An 18,172-nucleotide genomic window follows, 5' to 3' on the forward strand; every position below is an offset into this window, starting at 1 on the left:
TTTGTGGTACTGCCTTCTGGAGATATTTCAATCACATTTTCCCCTCTATGACTTCAAGCAAGCAGTACATCACCCTCTATGTCACCCCTTTCCCATCACTATACTTGTGATCTTTTCTACCCACATTAACCATACGCAACCCAACCCTCTTACTTGCAGGTTACTGAGTTTTCTCACCTCCTCTCTCTCTCTCTCCTCTTTTCCTGTTCGTTAATTCCCTTGCTTGTGTCGAACTCTTACCTCACTTTCCCTGCATGTTCTTTTTACCCTCTGCCACCTTGTTCTTCCATGGGCCTACATTTTGTATTCAAAAAATAAACAATTTCTCTAGATTATAGTACTGATGCAACAAGGTTCAAAACTCCAATAGTAATGGAGGAATGAAAACTAACTATAAACTGTTCCACCTTGGTACGAGGGGGTTATCAGTGAGATGGGGAGGAATGGGGGAAGGGTGGTGTGCGAGGGAGAAAGAGACTTGGGATTTTGACAATTTCTGCAAATACATAGAGCATTGAGCCTTAGCACAAGTCGTGACCATCCTCTTTTATTGTAAAACTAGCAGATAACCCGGTTCCACTGGGCTGCTGTAAGGGAATTCTTTCCCAAAAGAGTGTGGGATATTAAGGGGAGTTTGACAGGAATGTCCTTTGACAGCATAATGGCATGGAGCAAGGAAAATCTGCGTAATGTAAAATGTGACTTTGAGTCCTCAACCCCTTTCATCTTCAAATCCACATCCCTCACCCCCTCGCAACTCCAATTCCAATTCTGCATCCCTCCCCCCATCTACTCCAAGGCCCGATCCCTCCCTCTATCAACTCCAAGGCCCCATCCCTCCCCCCTATCAACTCCAAGGCCCCATCCCTCCTCCCTATCAACTCCAAGGCCCGATCCCTCCCCTATCAACTCCAAGTCCCCATCCCTTCCCCCTATCAATTCCAATTCCAATTCTGCATCCCTCCCTCCTATCAACTCCAAGGCCCCATCCCTCCCCCTATCAACTCCAATTCCAATTCTGCATCCCTCCCCCTATCAACTCCAAGGCCCCATCCCTCCCCCTATCAACTCCAAGGCCCCATCCCTCCCCCAACCAACTCCAAGGCCCCATCCCTCCCCACCTCCTAACTCCAAATCTACATCACTTCCCCCTCCGCCAGCTCCAATTCCATCTCCCACCCTCCAAACTCCATGTTTGCATCTCTCCCTCCCTTCCCAATTTAATCTCCGCATCCATTCCCCTGCCAATTTCGTCTCCGCATCCATTCCCCCTCCCAATTCAGAATCCTTCCCCCATGCACCCCTAACTCCAAGTTTGCATCCCTTCCTCCCCCACCCCCATACCAACTCCAGGTCCAGATCCCTCTCCCCTCCCTCGCAATAATTGACACAAACTGATTAGACCTGTGGCAACTTCGAAGCAATATCAATCAATATGGAAGGTATCATTCTGGTTTTCAGTTTTTCGTTGTTTTCGTCTATTTTGGTTTTCATTATTTTAGTTCATTTGTTCTCCTAATTATTTGGGGCATTAGGGCAATGTGCAAGGCTCTGTGACGTCAAGAGCTTTGCGTCACTGAAGGCTGCGTTCACAAGCCTACAGCATTTCGCGTATGGTATCCCATCACTTCCCATCACGTCGAGTAAATAAATATATAAAATAAAAACACGTTTAACATTCGTACCATCTCATTTCTCGTCACTTCCAACCTGCCATGGATGGACGAGTAAGGAGTCTGAGGTTCCGTTTGTGGGATAATTCGTTTGTTTCCGAAATAATGTCATTTTCTCTGTGAATCAAAATGGACGAAAAGGAAATTATTTGTCGTTTTTGGTTTTTGCTCTGATTTTGCTTTAACAGCATAATAGTCACTAACTATGAAGACTAAGGTTTCTGGGTGAAGTAACTCGATCGAAAGGTAATTATACGTTGACAGAATTGATGGAATAGTTTTTGTTTTTTGTTTTTTTTTAACTTCCTGTAGATGCACGAACCAATGACTGAGCATATACGGTGTCTTCAGAAAGTATTCACACCTCCTGATTTTTTTTCACATTTTGTTGTGTTCCAGGCTGAATTTAAATTGGATTAAATTTAAATATTTTGTCACCGATTTACGCAAAATACCCCATCATGACAAAGTGAAAACATGTTTTTAGAATTTTTTACAAATTTATGAAAAATGAAAAGCTGAAATATCTTGCGTCAATAAGTATTCAACCCCCTGAGCCATTACTTTGTGGAAGCGCCTTTGGCAGTGATTACAGCTTCGAGTCTTCTTGGGTATGTCTGTATCAGCTTTGCACATCTGGATTTGGGGATTTTCTCCCATTCTTCCTTGCAGATTTGCTCAAGCTCTGTCAAGTCGGATGAAGAGCCTCGGTGAACAGCAATCTTCAAGTCTTTCCACAGATTCTCAATGGGATTCAAGTCTGGGCTTTGGTTGGGCCACTCAAGGACTTTCACATTCTTGTAATGAAGCCATTTCAGTGTTGCTTTGGCTGTATGCTTGGGGTCATTGTCCTGTTGGAACGTAAATCTTTTCCGCAGTCTGAGATATTTTGCACTCTGAAGCAGGTTCTCCTCAAAGATCTGCCTGTATTTAGCTGCATTCATTGTTCCCTCTATCCTTACAAGTCTCCCAGTCCCTGCTGCTGAAATTCATCCCTATAGCATGACGCTGCCACCACCATGCTTCACAGTAGGGATGGTGTTAGATGGGTGATGAGCTGTGCTCGGTTTCCGCCAGACATAGCGCTTTGCATTCAGGCCAAAGAGTTCAATATTTGTCCTATCAAACCGCAGAATCTTTTGCCTCATGCTCTGAGTCTTTCACGTGCCTTTTTGCAATCTCCAGGCATGCTATCATGTGGATTTTTCTCAGGAGTGACTTCTGTCCAGCCACTCTTTCATAAAGCCTAGAAATGTGAAGTGCTGCAGAGATTGTTGTCCTGACGGCAAGTTCTTCCATCTCAGCCAAGGAACACTGTAGCTTCGTCCAAGTGGTCATTGGGTTATTTGTCACCAAGGTCACCAAGGTCACCAAGGACCAAGGTCCTTCTTGCATGGTTGCTCAGTTTGGTCAGACAGCCAGCTCGAGGATTAGTCTGGGAAATTCCATATTCTTTCCATTTCCTAATGATGGAGCTCACTGTGCTCTTTGGAACTACCAACACTCTAGAAATTGTTTTATACCCTTCCCCAGATGTATGCCTCCTCACAATTCTATCTCTGAGTTATACAGACAGTTCCTTGGACTTCATGGTCAAGTTTATACTCTGACATGCATTGTCAACTGTGGATCTAATATAGAAAGGTGAGTTTCTCTCTAAATCATGGACATTCAATTGAATTGGCCACAGGTGGACTCCAATCAAGTTGTAGCGACATCTCAAGGATGATCAAAGGAAATTGGATGCGCATGATCTCAATTTGGAGTGTCATAGCAAAGTTGTTGAATACTTATTGGAAAATACAAATATTATATGTGGAATACTTATTGAACCAGGATCAAATACAAAAATTCGTTGAATGCATATACAAACTTTAATTTAAAAAATGTTTCAAAGTGCAAGCATTTGCATATTTTCATATTTGATCTTTTGACCCTGCTCCAGGCAGTATGTATATGCAGTGTTGTGGTTCTGCGAAGCCTGCACTCCCCCGAGGCAATGTCACACAACATATAGTGTTCTCGAGACAGTTATTTCATGAGTATTCGTTTAAGATAACCCTTCCCTATTGTTTAGTGAGTTTATGGGTCATATGCGTTGCACAGGCTTTTAGTCAGGTCTTATTCCCATTCTTTTTCTATTTCATTTACTTTTCTGCACACAGGAGCCTTCCCTTCATGCATGCATGGCAGAAGAGTATCTCACTTGCATAAGCATGCCACTTCCCATTCAAACCACACGCCATTCTCAAACGGACACTTCACTTCAACCTTCTGCAGACTCGGACCACAACACTACAACATTTCACCAACCACCGCAACGCCTTCCTAAAAATCAGCACAGCATCGGACTACAACCCAAGCCCACCTTCACTCACCATTGATGCCACAACCACGATGTTCAACCACTATCATCACTATCGATGCCAACACCACCTTTTGAGGCCAACAGAACAAGGGAGCAGTCTGTGCCATTATAGCTTCTCGAGTCTGGACATTCTGGCATCTAGCTTGGAGCGCAAGAGTGTGCCGAATTCCATTCGACATCGTGTGGATAGCCCTGGCATTCTGCTCAATTACGGCCCTCATTGGGTGTTTGATACGTGTTCGTGGCTGGAGGGCATAACAAGGTACCTTGCCTCATGTTATTATCAGGGCTTCATTGTATGGTGAGGTGCAGAGCGACTGTAGCCATTTTGAATGCCAAATCCTGGCCTGGGTGGGGCCAAGGCCGTGTCGGTGTCCTCACACCAATGTGTGCGGGGAAATGCCCACAGCCCCCCTGTTCCACCTCCCAGACTCTGCCATCACTCGTGGATTATAAATGTACAGTGTTCCATACATGGTTCTCTCTTGTCTGGCCCTCCCTCTCTGCTGTTCTTGTTCTTGGGGTCACGGAGCGGAATGGAGTCCACGATTGAGAGTGGAAAAGCCAGACGCCAGATGGAGCGCAGTTACACAGGATAGACATTCCATATACAGACCTCTTTACACTTCACATTCGGACCATCTTCTCACACACACATTCTTTGTTTTATTTCCAACCCCCCGATCCACATCTTTACACTATCCTCTTTGCACCTCGGCTACAAGTCACCGCACACATCATCGCACCTCCCTCTGACCACTCACCTTAGACACCCTCATTTTTTCCTACCCCTTTCCCCCTCCTCAGCGACTGGGTTGCATTGGTCCGTCGACCGTGCAAGGTAGAAGGTCACAAACACCTCGAATGTTCTCTCTTTTTCTTGCTCTCTCACCTTCCTTGGGTTTGATTCTGATGGCACCTGTCATGTTAATATAAGTTAAGATTGTGCAAGTTTTTCATCAGTATAGCTCTGTCCTGTGACTCTTTTCCTTTGTAAATATTTGCATGTCCTTTTGCCTCACCTGCTTGTAATAAATGTCCCCAGTTTGTCACGTCCTTTCCTCCATTGGTCCAGTGTTATCTGCAAGTAGTGTGGCCGGGAAGTTTTACCCCACCAATTTGCTCTTGTCAGCCAGTGCACAGTCACTGTATCGCTTGGCAGTAATCCTGGTATGCGTTGAGGGCAGAAGACCCCACTTGGTGAGGCCGTCCTCAAGTAAGGTACCCCCACAAAGTAGTGAAACCCTGCTTAGGGACCTGTCACAACTTGACGTTTTAGCCAGCGTATGGCAACGTATCAAAATGTATGTAAAACGCTGGCGTACGCTGAACTATTGATATTTTTTTCAGTTTTGGGCGTATTCATAACGAGTTGGACGTATGCATAACGTATTAGTAACGTACACAGAACGTTTTGATTACTTATAGATAACTTATACCAACGGATGCTTAGCGTGTTGTCGGCGTTCACAACCTATGCCCAACGATAGTCTAACTTATGCATAGCGCGGCAGTGTATCGCCGACGATCACGTGGCGTAGCCTATTAAAAGGCTGCCGCTCAACGATTTAAATCATAACCGCACTAGAAATCGAAGTGTCAACATCACCGTCATGCCGAAGAAAAAAAAAACGAAACAAAAAACCATGGAGTCTGGAACACTGACGGGTTCCTCCTATGAACCCCATTTTTATATACTAATTCCCCTAAACGCTGCTAATACGCCATTATACGGTAGCTGTAAGTTAGAAACACGTTCAGTAAGTTCTGTGGTCGTCCGGAAGACGTCAAATACGTCAATATGTGTTGGAGATACGTCACACATAGGTTCAAAGCACGTTACTCATAGGTTAGAAATAAGTTTCGGATACGCTAAACATTACCTCGACATGTTTCGACTTATGAGTAACTTACAAGTAACCTGTGTCGACATGTGTCAACGATCGCATAATGTGCCTACAACTTATTATATGGCCAGTGTATGCGGAGCATGTGAGTCATACGCTGGCATACGTCGAAAAATTTTGAGCATGCTTAAAATTTGTCGACGAGCTCGGCGTACTACGACATATGCCAGCGTGCTTCAGCATGCTCTTAACGTATACAAAACTTACCCATAACATATTCGACATGTGCCAGCGTATTCGCCAAATTTTTCATACGTCGGCATACGCTGGCTAAAACGTCAAGGTGTGACAGGGCCTTTAGCAATGGCTTTCTTACTGCCACTCGACCTGTCAAACCTGCAGCTCGAAGTCTTCTCTTTACAGTTGAAACTGAAACTTCCTTACTTTGACCAGTTTTAAGCTGTGCTTGAAGCTGCTGTCCTGTGAGCCGCCTATCACACAAGCTGTTGACTCTCAGTAACTTGTCTTCTGATTGTGTTGTGGCTTTGGGTCTGCCAGACCTCTTCCTGTCAGAGTTTCCTGCACTTTCCTCGTATATTTTGATGGTGTAGGAAACTGTACTCATTGACACCTTGGCTTCTTTGCAATTTCTTGAAAGGAAAGGCCTACACTTGTAAGGGTTAAAATGGTCTGTCTTCCTTTGTTAATTGTCTTTTTCTCACCATTATGATTGCAGTATTGTCCAAATAATGCTTCAGAGGGTGTAGCAACACAGTCTGTTCCAACACTGCTTTTATACAGACAGAGGGTTTGTAACTAATCAACAAAAGTTGGGACACATGTAGGAATTATTTGCATCAACGTTCAAGGCTTAATTTACTCCCATTGCTGCAAACAGCTGCATTTGCTAACCCATTACTTATAGAGCCTTATTTAACAACTCTGAAATTTGCATTATTTTTCAGTTTTTGGTCACCTAAACTTTTTTTTAACCTCTGGCAGTTTACTGCTTAGCTTTGTACCACTTCAGGTTATTCACTGGACTTGAACTGCTTAAATTTAAGGGAAAACTAAAAAATGGGGGTGTTCTAAAACTTTTTACCGGTAGAGTATATATTGTTTCCCAATCAGTATATATTGTTTCCCAAACAGTATATATTGTTGTAGATTTCCGCCCATTCGGCGTCCGCACGACCTTTTCAGCCCAATCCAGGCCGCGCGTCCACCGAACGCGACAATCTAGTCGTAGCTTCCGGACAAACGCCGAAACCCAGCTACGGGTGTTTTTAATACACCACAAACTTGTCAATGCTCTACCCGCGCTACAGGGTTTATCGCCAAATTATCGATTTACCTAATTATTCGTGCGGACAGACTACCAAGAGTTTGTACCTCGACGGGACCTGCACGAAAACGAGCCACTTAAGCAGCTCGTTCCGTATGCGAAGCCGAGTGGTTATAAATCGCCAAATCCCGTCGGACCAAATGATCACTTTTATCGGCCTTAATAGCCAGTTAATATCCCGAGCACACCATGGCAGTCAATGGAGAAAGTGATGTAACGAGCGGGTTGTCATTCAAACAATGGGGGATTTATTTTCACACGTAATGCAATGAATGGGGGTGGATGGGGAAAAAGACACGTGCAAAAGCCTACAGCCGATTTCTATTGGAATGCAAGTATATACAGGCACTTAACAACAATTCTACTTCAAGACAAGGCGCCACAGACTTGCATACAAAAACCCAAGAAAGAAAATACATGGACTCGTAAGCTTTTAATATTCTTCAGAGCCTGGATGACCGAAAGGCTCTGAGAGGCCGGGCAGGTTACCCCGCCGCCCTGGTGGCGACTCGATGGTCTTCGTGATCGGCGACCTCTGGTATCTCCGTTCGATCCGGTGCGTCGCGAACGCGCCAGTTGCTTGGGTGGCTTGACGAGCAGCTTGTACGGCTGCTTGGTCGGCCTCGGTGGTCCGGCTTCGTCGTGTGCGTCGCGAACGCGCAAGTCGCTTGGGCGGCTTGACGAGCAGCTTTTACGGTTGCTTGTCGGCCTCGGTGGTCCGGCTTCGTTGCGGCCCCTTTTTGGCGATCCTGGTTGGCGACGCTTTGGAGGAGCGAACAGGTCCCTTGCTCTTTCAGAGTTGATGCTCCTCTAGACCCCGTTCACTCATCGGCATCGCCCGACCGTACCAGGGCTGTCTGCCCGGACCCCCACGCTCCGATGCTGCCGCAGGCTCTGACGACTCCAGGCTCTACCGGTGAACGACCCGTCGAACCACCTCCACTCGTCAACTTCACCACCAACCAACTCACCAACCCTGCGACACGACACCGAACGACTCTCTCACCACTCGGCGTCCCAACGCGGCTTTTTATAGCCCCGAGGGGAGAAGCCTCTGTAGGCTTCGCCACCCGAAAGCGGCGCCTTCCCCCTTTCACCTTTGAGCCTTCACCCAGGCTGGATCCGCCCCTCTCACTTCCGATTGGACAGTTTGTTTCTCGGCAGAGGCCGTTTTGATCCGATTTTTCAGTGAAAGCGGCTGATCACACGCGGACGTGGTTGAAATCGCCCTGCCTGTTGTGGCATGAGTTCACACCACTGGCACTTTGCCGCTGTCGAGGATATTATGGTGTTTGTCGAGGAGTGGATGTGTTGTGGAGATGACGTGGTTGTTGAGTTGTTGTTGAGGAGATGTTGTTTGTGGAGATGTTGTTTGTGGAGATGACGTGGTTGTTGAGTTGTTTGTGGAGATGACATGGTTGTTGAGTTGTTGTTGAGGAGACGATGTGTTTGTTTGAAATAAAAGATAGAGAAAGAATAATGGCTAACTCAAAGATGCATAGCCGGGCACTCGAACAATGCACGTTTTACATTGGTGGGGGAATCTAACCTGGAACACACACTTATCGAAATATCTGATCTTCGGGGAACGTGAATGGTGTTCTGTGAATTTCCACCACCGTAAAAAAAAAAAAAAAAAAAAAAAAAAAATATATATATATATATATATATATATATATATATATATATATATATATATATATATATATATATATATTTACATGCATACTTAAATGGCTGGAGTTAACTCGACCTGTCATCCTTCCGAGGTCGGCAAAATGAGTGCCAGCATGCTGGTATACTGTGTCAGAGTGGCGATCTGTCCAGGATTGTGCCCAATTGCCAGGGAGACTGCTTCAGCAGCACCAACATTCTGCACAGAGTATGGTCCCAATAGATGGATATATATATATACAGTATACACACATACACACATATCAGAGGGGTGTCTTGTCATCTGACTGTTTCTCGCAGTAATTGGTTGAAGAAAGATATATTGAAAAATATGTGCAGCAAGCCCAAAACCTTGATTTAACCCCAAATTAACATCTTGCAATGTCACTTGAATGGCAGGGTGTGCAGAACACAATCCACCAGTGAACTGTCATTATTCTATGCCACAACATTCTATGAACAAAGACAAATGCCACAACATTCCAGCTGACACCGACCAACTTTTGATATAAAGTGCTGATGACAAGGTCTCAACTAGACAGCTTAAAGACAAGTATACTACGTCAGAACGTAAAGCTTACCTGTCCCTCACAGTTCACAAGGTTATCTGATCGCAAGCATATACAAATGATTTATCATGTCCCAAACACTCACCTGAAAACATAGTCATGGCAGTCAATAGTCCTTCCAAAGCCTGAACCACGTAGGATGTGAGAATTCCCAACAACAGCACAGCGTATGCAGTTATCCTTGGTCTTCTCTTTGAAAAACACCCGATTACTGGACAGCTTTTGCTTCAGAAGAGCCAGAACACCACGAAATGCATGGTACGTGGCTGACCGGAGCTGCAAACTCTGGAAGCAGTGAGGAGTCATATTAAAGGACCAAATATAATCACCTTTATCCATGTTATACTAATTGCATCAAAGATAACACATAACAGTGGATAGAAACATGAGTGTAGTTTAACTGTGATCTGGGCTTTTTCATACTCGTAACCTAGCTTGTACATGTATTGTAATGCAATTGGTATTTGCGATCACGCTGGAGATTATCTCTGCAGGCCAGCCGAATGGCATTGGAGAGTGTCACCGGAGACCGCATGCAATACGAGACTTTTGAAACACTGTTATCCACCCCCAGAATACTCCGTGCGCATGCGCAGATCCCACTAGAAAGAGCAGTCTTTGAGACATCTTAACATATAAAGTGTGCACAAGACAAGGATTGTTATCTGAAATGGCTTACAACGCTTCGGTGCCTGAGAGAAAGTGCTATACTTCTGCACGATTAAAGAGTTGGAGAACTTTCTCAGCTATCAGAAAGGGCTAAGACATTGCAGATTCCCAACAATTTTGTCAGGAGTTTGCAGTGCAAGGCCCGAATAACTGGATGGGTGCATTCTACCAAAACCCTTGATGATACTTGCCAGTGAGTGGACTTTGAACCTTGCAGGAATGCCTCCTGCGTACATGGCAGGCTTGGTGATTTATTTATTGGACACCTGCAATTGGAAGACTATGCTGCGCCCAATTACAAACAAACTAATGGACACCAACTGTTCAACAAAGAACATCTTCATGACGTGAAAATACCCAAAGCATGTGCCAGCTATGTTTACGTGGGAGCCAGATGTAACAGGCAGACCTCCATGAGAGTGACACCATATCTGGTTTGTGTGCTTCTGAACACTGATAGGAAGGTCATATCTGGGACTTGTGAATGCAGAGGTCAGGTCAGGTATGGGAGCACACGCCGAAGCAGTGCGCCGCTGCATTTACTTTCCGCCGGTACACCAGGGGCCTCTGTCTGGCCATCCCCAGGCAGATGCCGAGCCCATCCCCATGTCCTTGAGATGCTGATCAACATGCTGCAACCACGAGGCATGTGTTTGGCCCATTGGCCTCCTCCACTCACGAGGCTCCCTCACTGAGAGAATCTGGTGAGCAGGATCAGCATCAGGAAAATGAGACACATGATCATACAGAAGCAGCTGATGCTCACGGACTATACAGGTAACAAATCTCAACTGATTCTCTCTCAACATCCGCTTGATGGACACAAAGTCAGACCAGCGATAGCCAATGATTCTCTGAAGAGACCTGAAACGGAAGGAGTTAAGTCTCCATCTCATATCCGTGGTCAGAGTCCAAGTCTCACATCCGTAGAACAAGACTGGAAGCACCAAAGACTTAAAGACTTGGACTTTCATCCTCCTGCAAAGGTACCAACAGCGCCAAACCCCATCATCCAGTGTATCCATGACTCCCAGGTTCGACCCAGACGTCTATTGACCTCTGGCTCACAACATGCGGAGACGTGAATATCACTGTGTGGTGGAAAATAACTCAATTTTCCACAAGTTGGATCAGCATACCAAAAGAGAATCTTTAATTTCGTATATACAGAGGAAGAACATTTAATGATTCACTGAAACATTAAAATGAAGTTCACTGAAACAGAAGCTGAAGCAATCCCTCTTACACACAATTTGACATCCAAATAATGGGAGGGTGAGACATTTGGCAATTCAACTACAGGAGGAGCTGATAGGCACAAGGCAAAAATAACTCAGAGCTGCAATGCGTAACCACTTTGGGTGGGAGGGAGAGAAAGATACACTCATGGCAAAAGTTTGCAGTGTTAACAACCAGGTCACCCTGTTTCTATGCAGCGAGCAAGACCTTTTTTCATTGCAAGATATTCTTTTTATCAATATGTTTGTCAAAAGACTGTCGGGAAAAGGGAAACATTACTGACAGCCAATTCGACTACAGTACAAAAATTGAGTTTATAAAGTACCAGCAATAATTGAGAATATATGAATATAATTACTTTTCTTCCACAACTGCCAAGGTAAGTGAATCACTCCGTGACTGCAACATTCTCACCACAAACAGGTACAGACAAGAGAGCAGCATCCAAGATGTCAATGAAAGTCTGGATTTTAGTTTTGACCCAGAAAACCCATAATCCCAGCAGCTCCAATTCCTCATTCAGTGTTTTGAGGGCCCCCATAAGGATATCCAGTGTCTCTGCAAAGATGACTGAATCATCTGCGAAATCAACATCAGAGATCTTTACATTCCCAAACGATGCACCGCAGTTTGATGTCTCCAACATCCTCCGGAAAATCCAGTCCATACAAGCGCTGAAAAGCATGGGGGCATAGTCTTCCAATTATACACCCCGACGAACTCCAGTACCAAATGGAAATAAATCAGAGATGGAACCACCACACCTCACAGCACTCTCAGTACAAGAGTATAGATCAGAAATCACATTTATCAGTTATGGTGGCACCCCACAAAGACCGAGAATCCTCCAGAGGGCATCCTGATTCCCTGAATCAAACGCTTTGTGGAGATCAACATAGGCTGCAAGCAGTCCCTGCCGAAACTCTCGTTTGCATTCGGTAAGGACCTGAAGAGCAAGCATACGGTCAATCGTTGACCTCTTTAGCGTAAAGCCCAACTGCTCTGTTGGGCTCTTCCAGGCCCCTCTTCCAATCAGTTGGGATGATGCCTGTGTTCCAGACAGCACTGCATGCAATGACACAAGTACAGCATTTTCGCCTACCTTGAGAAGTTCAGCATGGATGCCACAGATCCCAAGAGCTTTAACCCATTTCAACTGGTTCACCACAGGCTGTGTTTCCACAAACGACAATGGTTCACAGTTGATTGGAGGGTCAGTGATAGTGATAGTTACACCCCTGACATCTGACTCAACAGCTGCTCAAAGTAACAAACCCAGCATGCCTTCACTTTGGACTCCTCTATCAAGAACCCACACCCTCCGCTCTAACTACAGCACACCAAGAGATAGACTTGGAGAAAAGCAATGCACGAATTCCTCTGTAAGTAGGTTGACAATCACTTGACGACAGGTGATACTCCACCCTCTCACAGATTCCTCGCACATAGGCCTCCTTATCTGCCCTCAATGCATGTACGGTTTTATGCCTCAACTGCTTGAACAGCTCAGCTCTGCCATTAAGCCTGACCCCATGATTCTGGTCAATGGTATCCATTTTCCCTTGAGAGACAAAATTATTCTTCACCTGATGGTGGGTTCCAAGACATCCACCGGCAACATCAAGGATGGGAGTCTTGAAGGTACTCCACAACTCTTCAGGATTTCCCAAAACACCAAGACCCCCCCCCCCAAATCGCCACTCAACCTGTTCACAAACTCCTCAGCCGCACTCCCATCCCTGAGCTTGCCAACAACCAGGCTAGGCTGGGATGGTGCGAATCTCCTGAGATTAAGCTGCAACTTCAGAGTTGCTACAATAAGCCTGTGGTCGATATTGAGGAACTGAGCATTCCGGTAGACCCTGCAGTTCTGAATCATCCTCCAGTGCCCATCAACGAGCACATGATCAATCTCCTTTGCCACACCACCAGGGTTGGAACACCAAATCCAGTGATAAGGCTGTGAGCGCTGAAACCATGAACCAGCCACCCTAATTCCACGACTTCTCATAAAGTCAAGTTCTCTCATAAAGTCACTTCTCATAAATATTCCTTGCAAGTTTCAATTACATCGGATTAGTGGTTGTTGAGAAACAGCGGTCACAGACACACACACACACACACACACACACACACACACACACACACACACACACACACACACACACACACACACACACACACACACACACACACACACACACACACACACACACACACACACACACACACACACACACACACACACACACACACACACACACACACACACACACACACACATTGCTGGAATTATAGAGAGATTTTCGTGAGTCCCACATCCAGAAACATAACAATTATGGTCAACCATTTTGAAATTTCCAGTCTTTCGTTTAAATGGTGAAAATTATGTTAAAAAGACGATTTGACTCACATTTCACCTGAGCAATGGCAGGTTAAAAGAACCCGGAAGTTACTCGCTGAAAACACACACACAGCACATGCACAAAAGGCCTCATGAACATTCATACATCATTTCGAAAGTCCCATATTAAACCGAGTAGATTTGGACAAGAATTCAAATGACGATTTTTCTTTTTTTGTATACCTTGTCGAGTCTCGTATGAGAGCGAACACACAACGCACAGCAAGGGGGGCATGAGGCAAGAGGGGCGGGAGAGGGAAGGACAAAACATTGGGGAACAGAGACATTAGGAGATCTGTGGAAGGGAGAGGGATGGGGTGGGGAACGTGGGGTATACAAGATGGACATTACAGGGACTTTCAGGAAGGAAAGCAGGGAATTTGAAGGAGGTGGGCTTGGGTGGATTAACGGGGGTAGAAAAGATCGAGGATTTGGATGGGGGATGATAAGAGGTGGTGGTGAACAGCTGTTTTTAAGGCCTCGAGGGAAGAATGGGATTGAAGAGAGTGTGGAAGTTTTTTTATTTTTTTTAATTTTTTTTGTATACCTTGGTCGAGGCTCGGATGAGAGCTAACACACAACTCACAGCAAGGAGGCAATGAGACAAGAGGGGCGGGAGTGGAAGGGACAAAACAGTGGGGAAGAGACACATTAGGTGAACTGTGGAAGGGAGAGGGATGGGGATGGGACGGGGAACATGGCGAAGAGAAGATGGACATTTCGGGGACTTTCAGGAAGGAAAGCAGGAGAAATGAAGGAAGTGGGCTTGGGTGGATTATCGGGGGTAGAAAAGATCGAGGATTTGGATGGGGGAAGATAAGAGGTGGTGGTGAACAGCTGTTTTGAAAGCCTGGAGGGAAGAATAGGAAAGAATAGAGTGAGGAAGTTTATTCCAAAGGCGGGAAAAAAGAGGAATGAAAGAGTGAAGATGAGCAGTGATTCGTGATTTTGGTAGTTTTACCAGAAGGGGGTTGTTGGCGGACCTTGAGCGCCCTGTGGAAATGTGGTGGGGACAAATCGCAGAGAGAGCAGGGGGGGCAAGGCTGGAGAGGAGTTGGTAGAAGACAGAAAGACCACCGACCAACCTGCGGTGATTGAGTGAGAGGCCCAAAGACTCAGCTTCATTGCGGGAGATGCCGATGATGTTAAATGCCCTGGTTTCGACAGCGTGAAGCCGAGAAAGGTGGGAGGCAGGAGCACCAGCCCAGAGGGGAGAGCAGTACTCCATCAGGCTACGGACAAAAGCTTTGTAAGTGGTCAGGAGCTCAAGAGGGCCGAGGAAGGACTTAGCACGACGGAGGATTCCCAGTCGGCGACTGGCTTTTGAGGCGAGGTTGGAAATGTGACTTTCCCAGGAAAGGTCATGGCAGATAGTGAGACCTAGAAGCTTGAAAGAAAAGACTTCTTCCAGAGGATTGTTGAGAAAGTGGATGGGGGGGTTTTGTAAACGGTCCTTTCGAAGAGACATAGTGAGAGTGTGAGATTTGTCTGGATTGAAAGACATGGTCCATGTGTTGGACCAGTTTGTGATTTTATCCAGATCTGCAGTGAGCGAAGAAGCTGCTGCTTGCCCGTCTGAGGGATGACAGATGGTACGGCAGAGGGTGGAGTCGTCGGCAAAGAGAAATAGAGGATTTTCCAGAGAGTCTGAGAGATCATTGATGAAAACCAGAAAAAGAACAGGGCCCAGAACGCTACCTTGAGGAACTCCAGCCTGCACAGGAAGAGGGGATGAAAGAACTCCATTTAGGGCCACACGTTGACTGCGACAGGAGAGGAAGTCTGCGAGCCATGAGTGGAGATGGCCTTGAATACCATGGGAAGAGAGTTTGGTGAGTAGGGCAGGGTGCCAGACTGTGTCAAAAGCACGTGATATGTCCAGGGATACGGCTCGGATTTCCTGTCTGGCATTGAGGACCTCCATCCATTGATGGGAGAGCAGAAGCAGCATATCCAGGGTAGAGTGACCTGGTCTGAAACCAAATTGATGATTGGAAATCAAGCCATTGGAGAAGAGGAAGGATTTCATGTCTGAAGCGATGATGGATTCCATAACCTTGCTGATGATTGGGAGAAGGCTGATTGGTCTGTAGTTATAGGGATCTGTTTTTGCACCTTTTTATGCAGGGCAGTGATGTTAGCAGATTTCCAAGCAGATGGCAGATGACCTTGGGCAAATGAGAGGGTGAATAGAACAGAGAGAGGGTGAGCAAGAGCAGAAGAGCAGGCTTTGAGGACACGTGGGCTGATGCCGTCTGGACCGGTTGCAGAATCTGACTCGAGGTTTGAAAGCAAGCTCTCCACCTTGTCAGGAGAAAAGGATACAGAGTCCAGGGACAGTTGGGTGCGACTGGGTAAAGTGGGTAGAGATAGTGATGGGTTTAGGACACAAGATTTAGCTGCAAACACCGAGTTTAGACATTCAGCTTTATCATGTGTGGAATCAGCAGTGCGGCCATTTGAGGTAAGGGAGGGGATGGAGGGGGAACATACACCAGAAACAGATTTGATTAAACGCCACCAGGATTTTGAGGAGGGAGAGAGCTTTGAGAGTTCAGACTTGAGATGAGAAAGATGTTGTTTTCTGGCTCTCCTGAGGGTAGATACACACTTGTTCCGAGCTTTGTGGAAAGAACTGAGATTGCCCTCAGTTGGGTTTGCTTTCCATGAGGCAAAGGCAAGTTGTTTCAGGACAACTGCCTCGCCACAAACTTCATTAAACCAAGGGCGGGAGGAAGGGTAGGACAACTGAACACGAGAGGGGATAAATCTGTGCATGAGGGAGAGCAAGTTTCTTTGAAAGAATTCCCAGGAAGAGTTGATGTTTGAGAAAGTACTGATAGGAGACCAGTCTGTAAGTTTGATGGCTGCTCGGAGACCCTGCCAGTCGGCTTGAGTGAAATGCCAGACTCGACGGCGGTGAGGTGGTTCTCTGATAACAGCCAGAGAGATGTCCACTTTGACAAGGACGTGGTCAGAAGAACCAATTGGAGCGAAGGAAGAGCAGCAGATATTGTCAGGGATCAAAAGATGGGGAAAAGTTTGATCGAAAGATGGGGAAAAAGAGGAATGAAAGAGTGAAGGTGAGCAGTGATTCGTGATTTTGATAGTTTTACCAGATGGGGGTTGTTGGCGGACCTTGAGCGCCCTGCGGAAATATGGTGGGGACATATCGCAGACAGAGCAGGTGGGGGAGACCGGAGAGGAGACCATAGAAGACAGAAAGACCACCGACCAGCCTGCGATGAAGAATTTGACATGAATTTGGCTACATGCACGCTCATTCAAAGCATGCACTTATTCAATTTAAGGCCTCAGTCACATTTGCTTTATGGCTATGATACGGCGGCCGTACCCCCCCTGATTGACAGAAACGTGCGGCGGCCGCAGAGTTTCTGAGGTGGCCTCAGGGTGGCCCTACGCCGTATGGCTATCTTTTACAGACCGTAGGGGTCGCCGTGGAATTATAGCGCGGAGTTATAACTTTTTTCATTTCTCGGTTGGCCGAAGAAATTCGACAAGCCAAGCTGTGACGTAGATGTGTTCCACGTCGACCGTACGTAAGGCGTACAGTGGGCTTGCGTTATTTGTGCGGCTGCTGTAGGCTCTTATGAATGAAAAATGAATTTTGCCAACCCCCAAAAAATTACGGTGGCCGCACTATTTCCACGGTCCCCGTAGGGTAGTCCTCAGGCGTCCCTGTGTTCAACGTACGATGGCCTTGCGGTCTGTGTGACTACCTGCGGGCAACGCAGGGTCGACGCACGGTTCCCCTACGCCCGCCGTGCGTCCTACGTAGGCCTCCGTGGCAGTCGGCGTCGACCGTGCGTCCACCGTGCGCTACCGCTAGAGATCGGAGTATAGGTGTTTGCCTATACTCCGAACTGGTATATTCTGTTATATATATATATGTATATATATATATATATATATATATATATATATATATATATATATATATATATATATATATTATAGTTATAGTATATTCAGTTACATATACTGGTATATTCCGAACTGTTATATTTTTATTTCAGGAAAAAAAGAACTGGTATATATACCCACTCGTTACCGTCCGTCTGGCCACACGTTCGCCTTAGGGCCCTCCTGCAGTGGCCTTGCGGGCACCTTGAAGCTACCTTAAAAATTCTATGGCCGCCGCTAGGGACACCCTAAGGTCACCGTGCGACATCAAATCAAAGACCGTACGGCACCCCAACATTTTCGGTCTCCACAATTTCTAAATACGCCGTGCGGCTCCCCGGAAAATAAAAACATATGTGACTGCTACATTGTGTGACCGTGGAAATACTGCGGCTGCCCTATAATTGCTCGTGGCCGTTGATTTTGTAGACCCTACGGCCGCCGTGCCAAATGTGACTTA

General features: G+C 46.1%; 1 protein-coding gene across 6 annotated transcripts in view; it reads right to left on the reverse strand.

Moving 5' to 3' along the window:
• LOC147034149 (CMP-N-acetylneuraminate-beta-galactosamide-alpha-2,3-sialyltransferase 1-like) overlaps nucleotides 1-18,172 on the reverse strand; it is a 67,992-nt gene that overhangs the window by 40,187 nt on the left and 9,633 nt on the right. For all 6 annotated transcript variants that reach the window (XM_085877301.1, XM_085877288.1, XM_085877307.1 and 3 more), the window contains one exon: nucleotides 9,562-9,761. In XM_085877301.1, the coding sequence (XP_085733427.1) occupies nucleotides 9,562-9,761 (200 nt within the window). The remainder of the gene's footprint in view (nucleotides 1-9,561; nucleotides 9,762-18,172) is intronic.

Source organism: Eptatretus burgeri, chromosome 1 (genome assembly GCF_056783735.1).
Source record: "Eptatretus burgeri isolate ZD-2024b chromosome 1, Ebu_testis_v1, whole genome shotgun sequence".
NCBI lineage: Eukaryota > Metazoa > Chordata > Myxini > Myxiniformes > Myxinidae > Eptatretus > Eptatretus burgeri.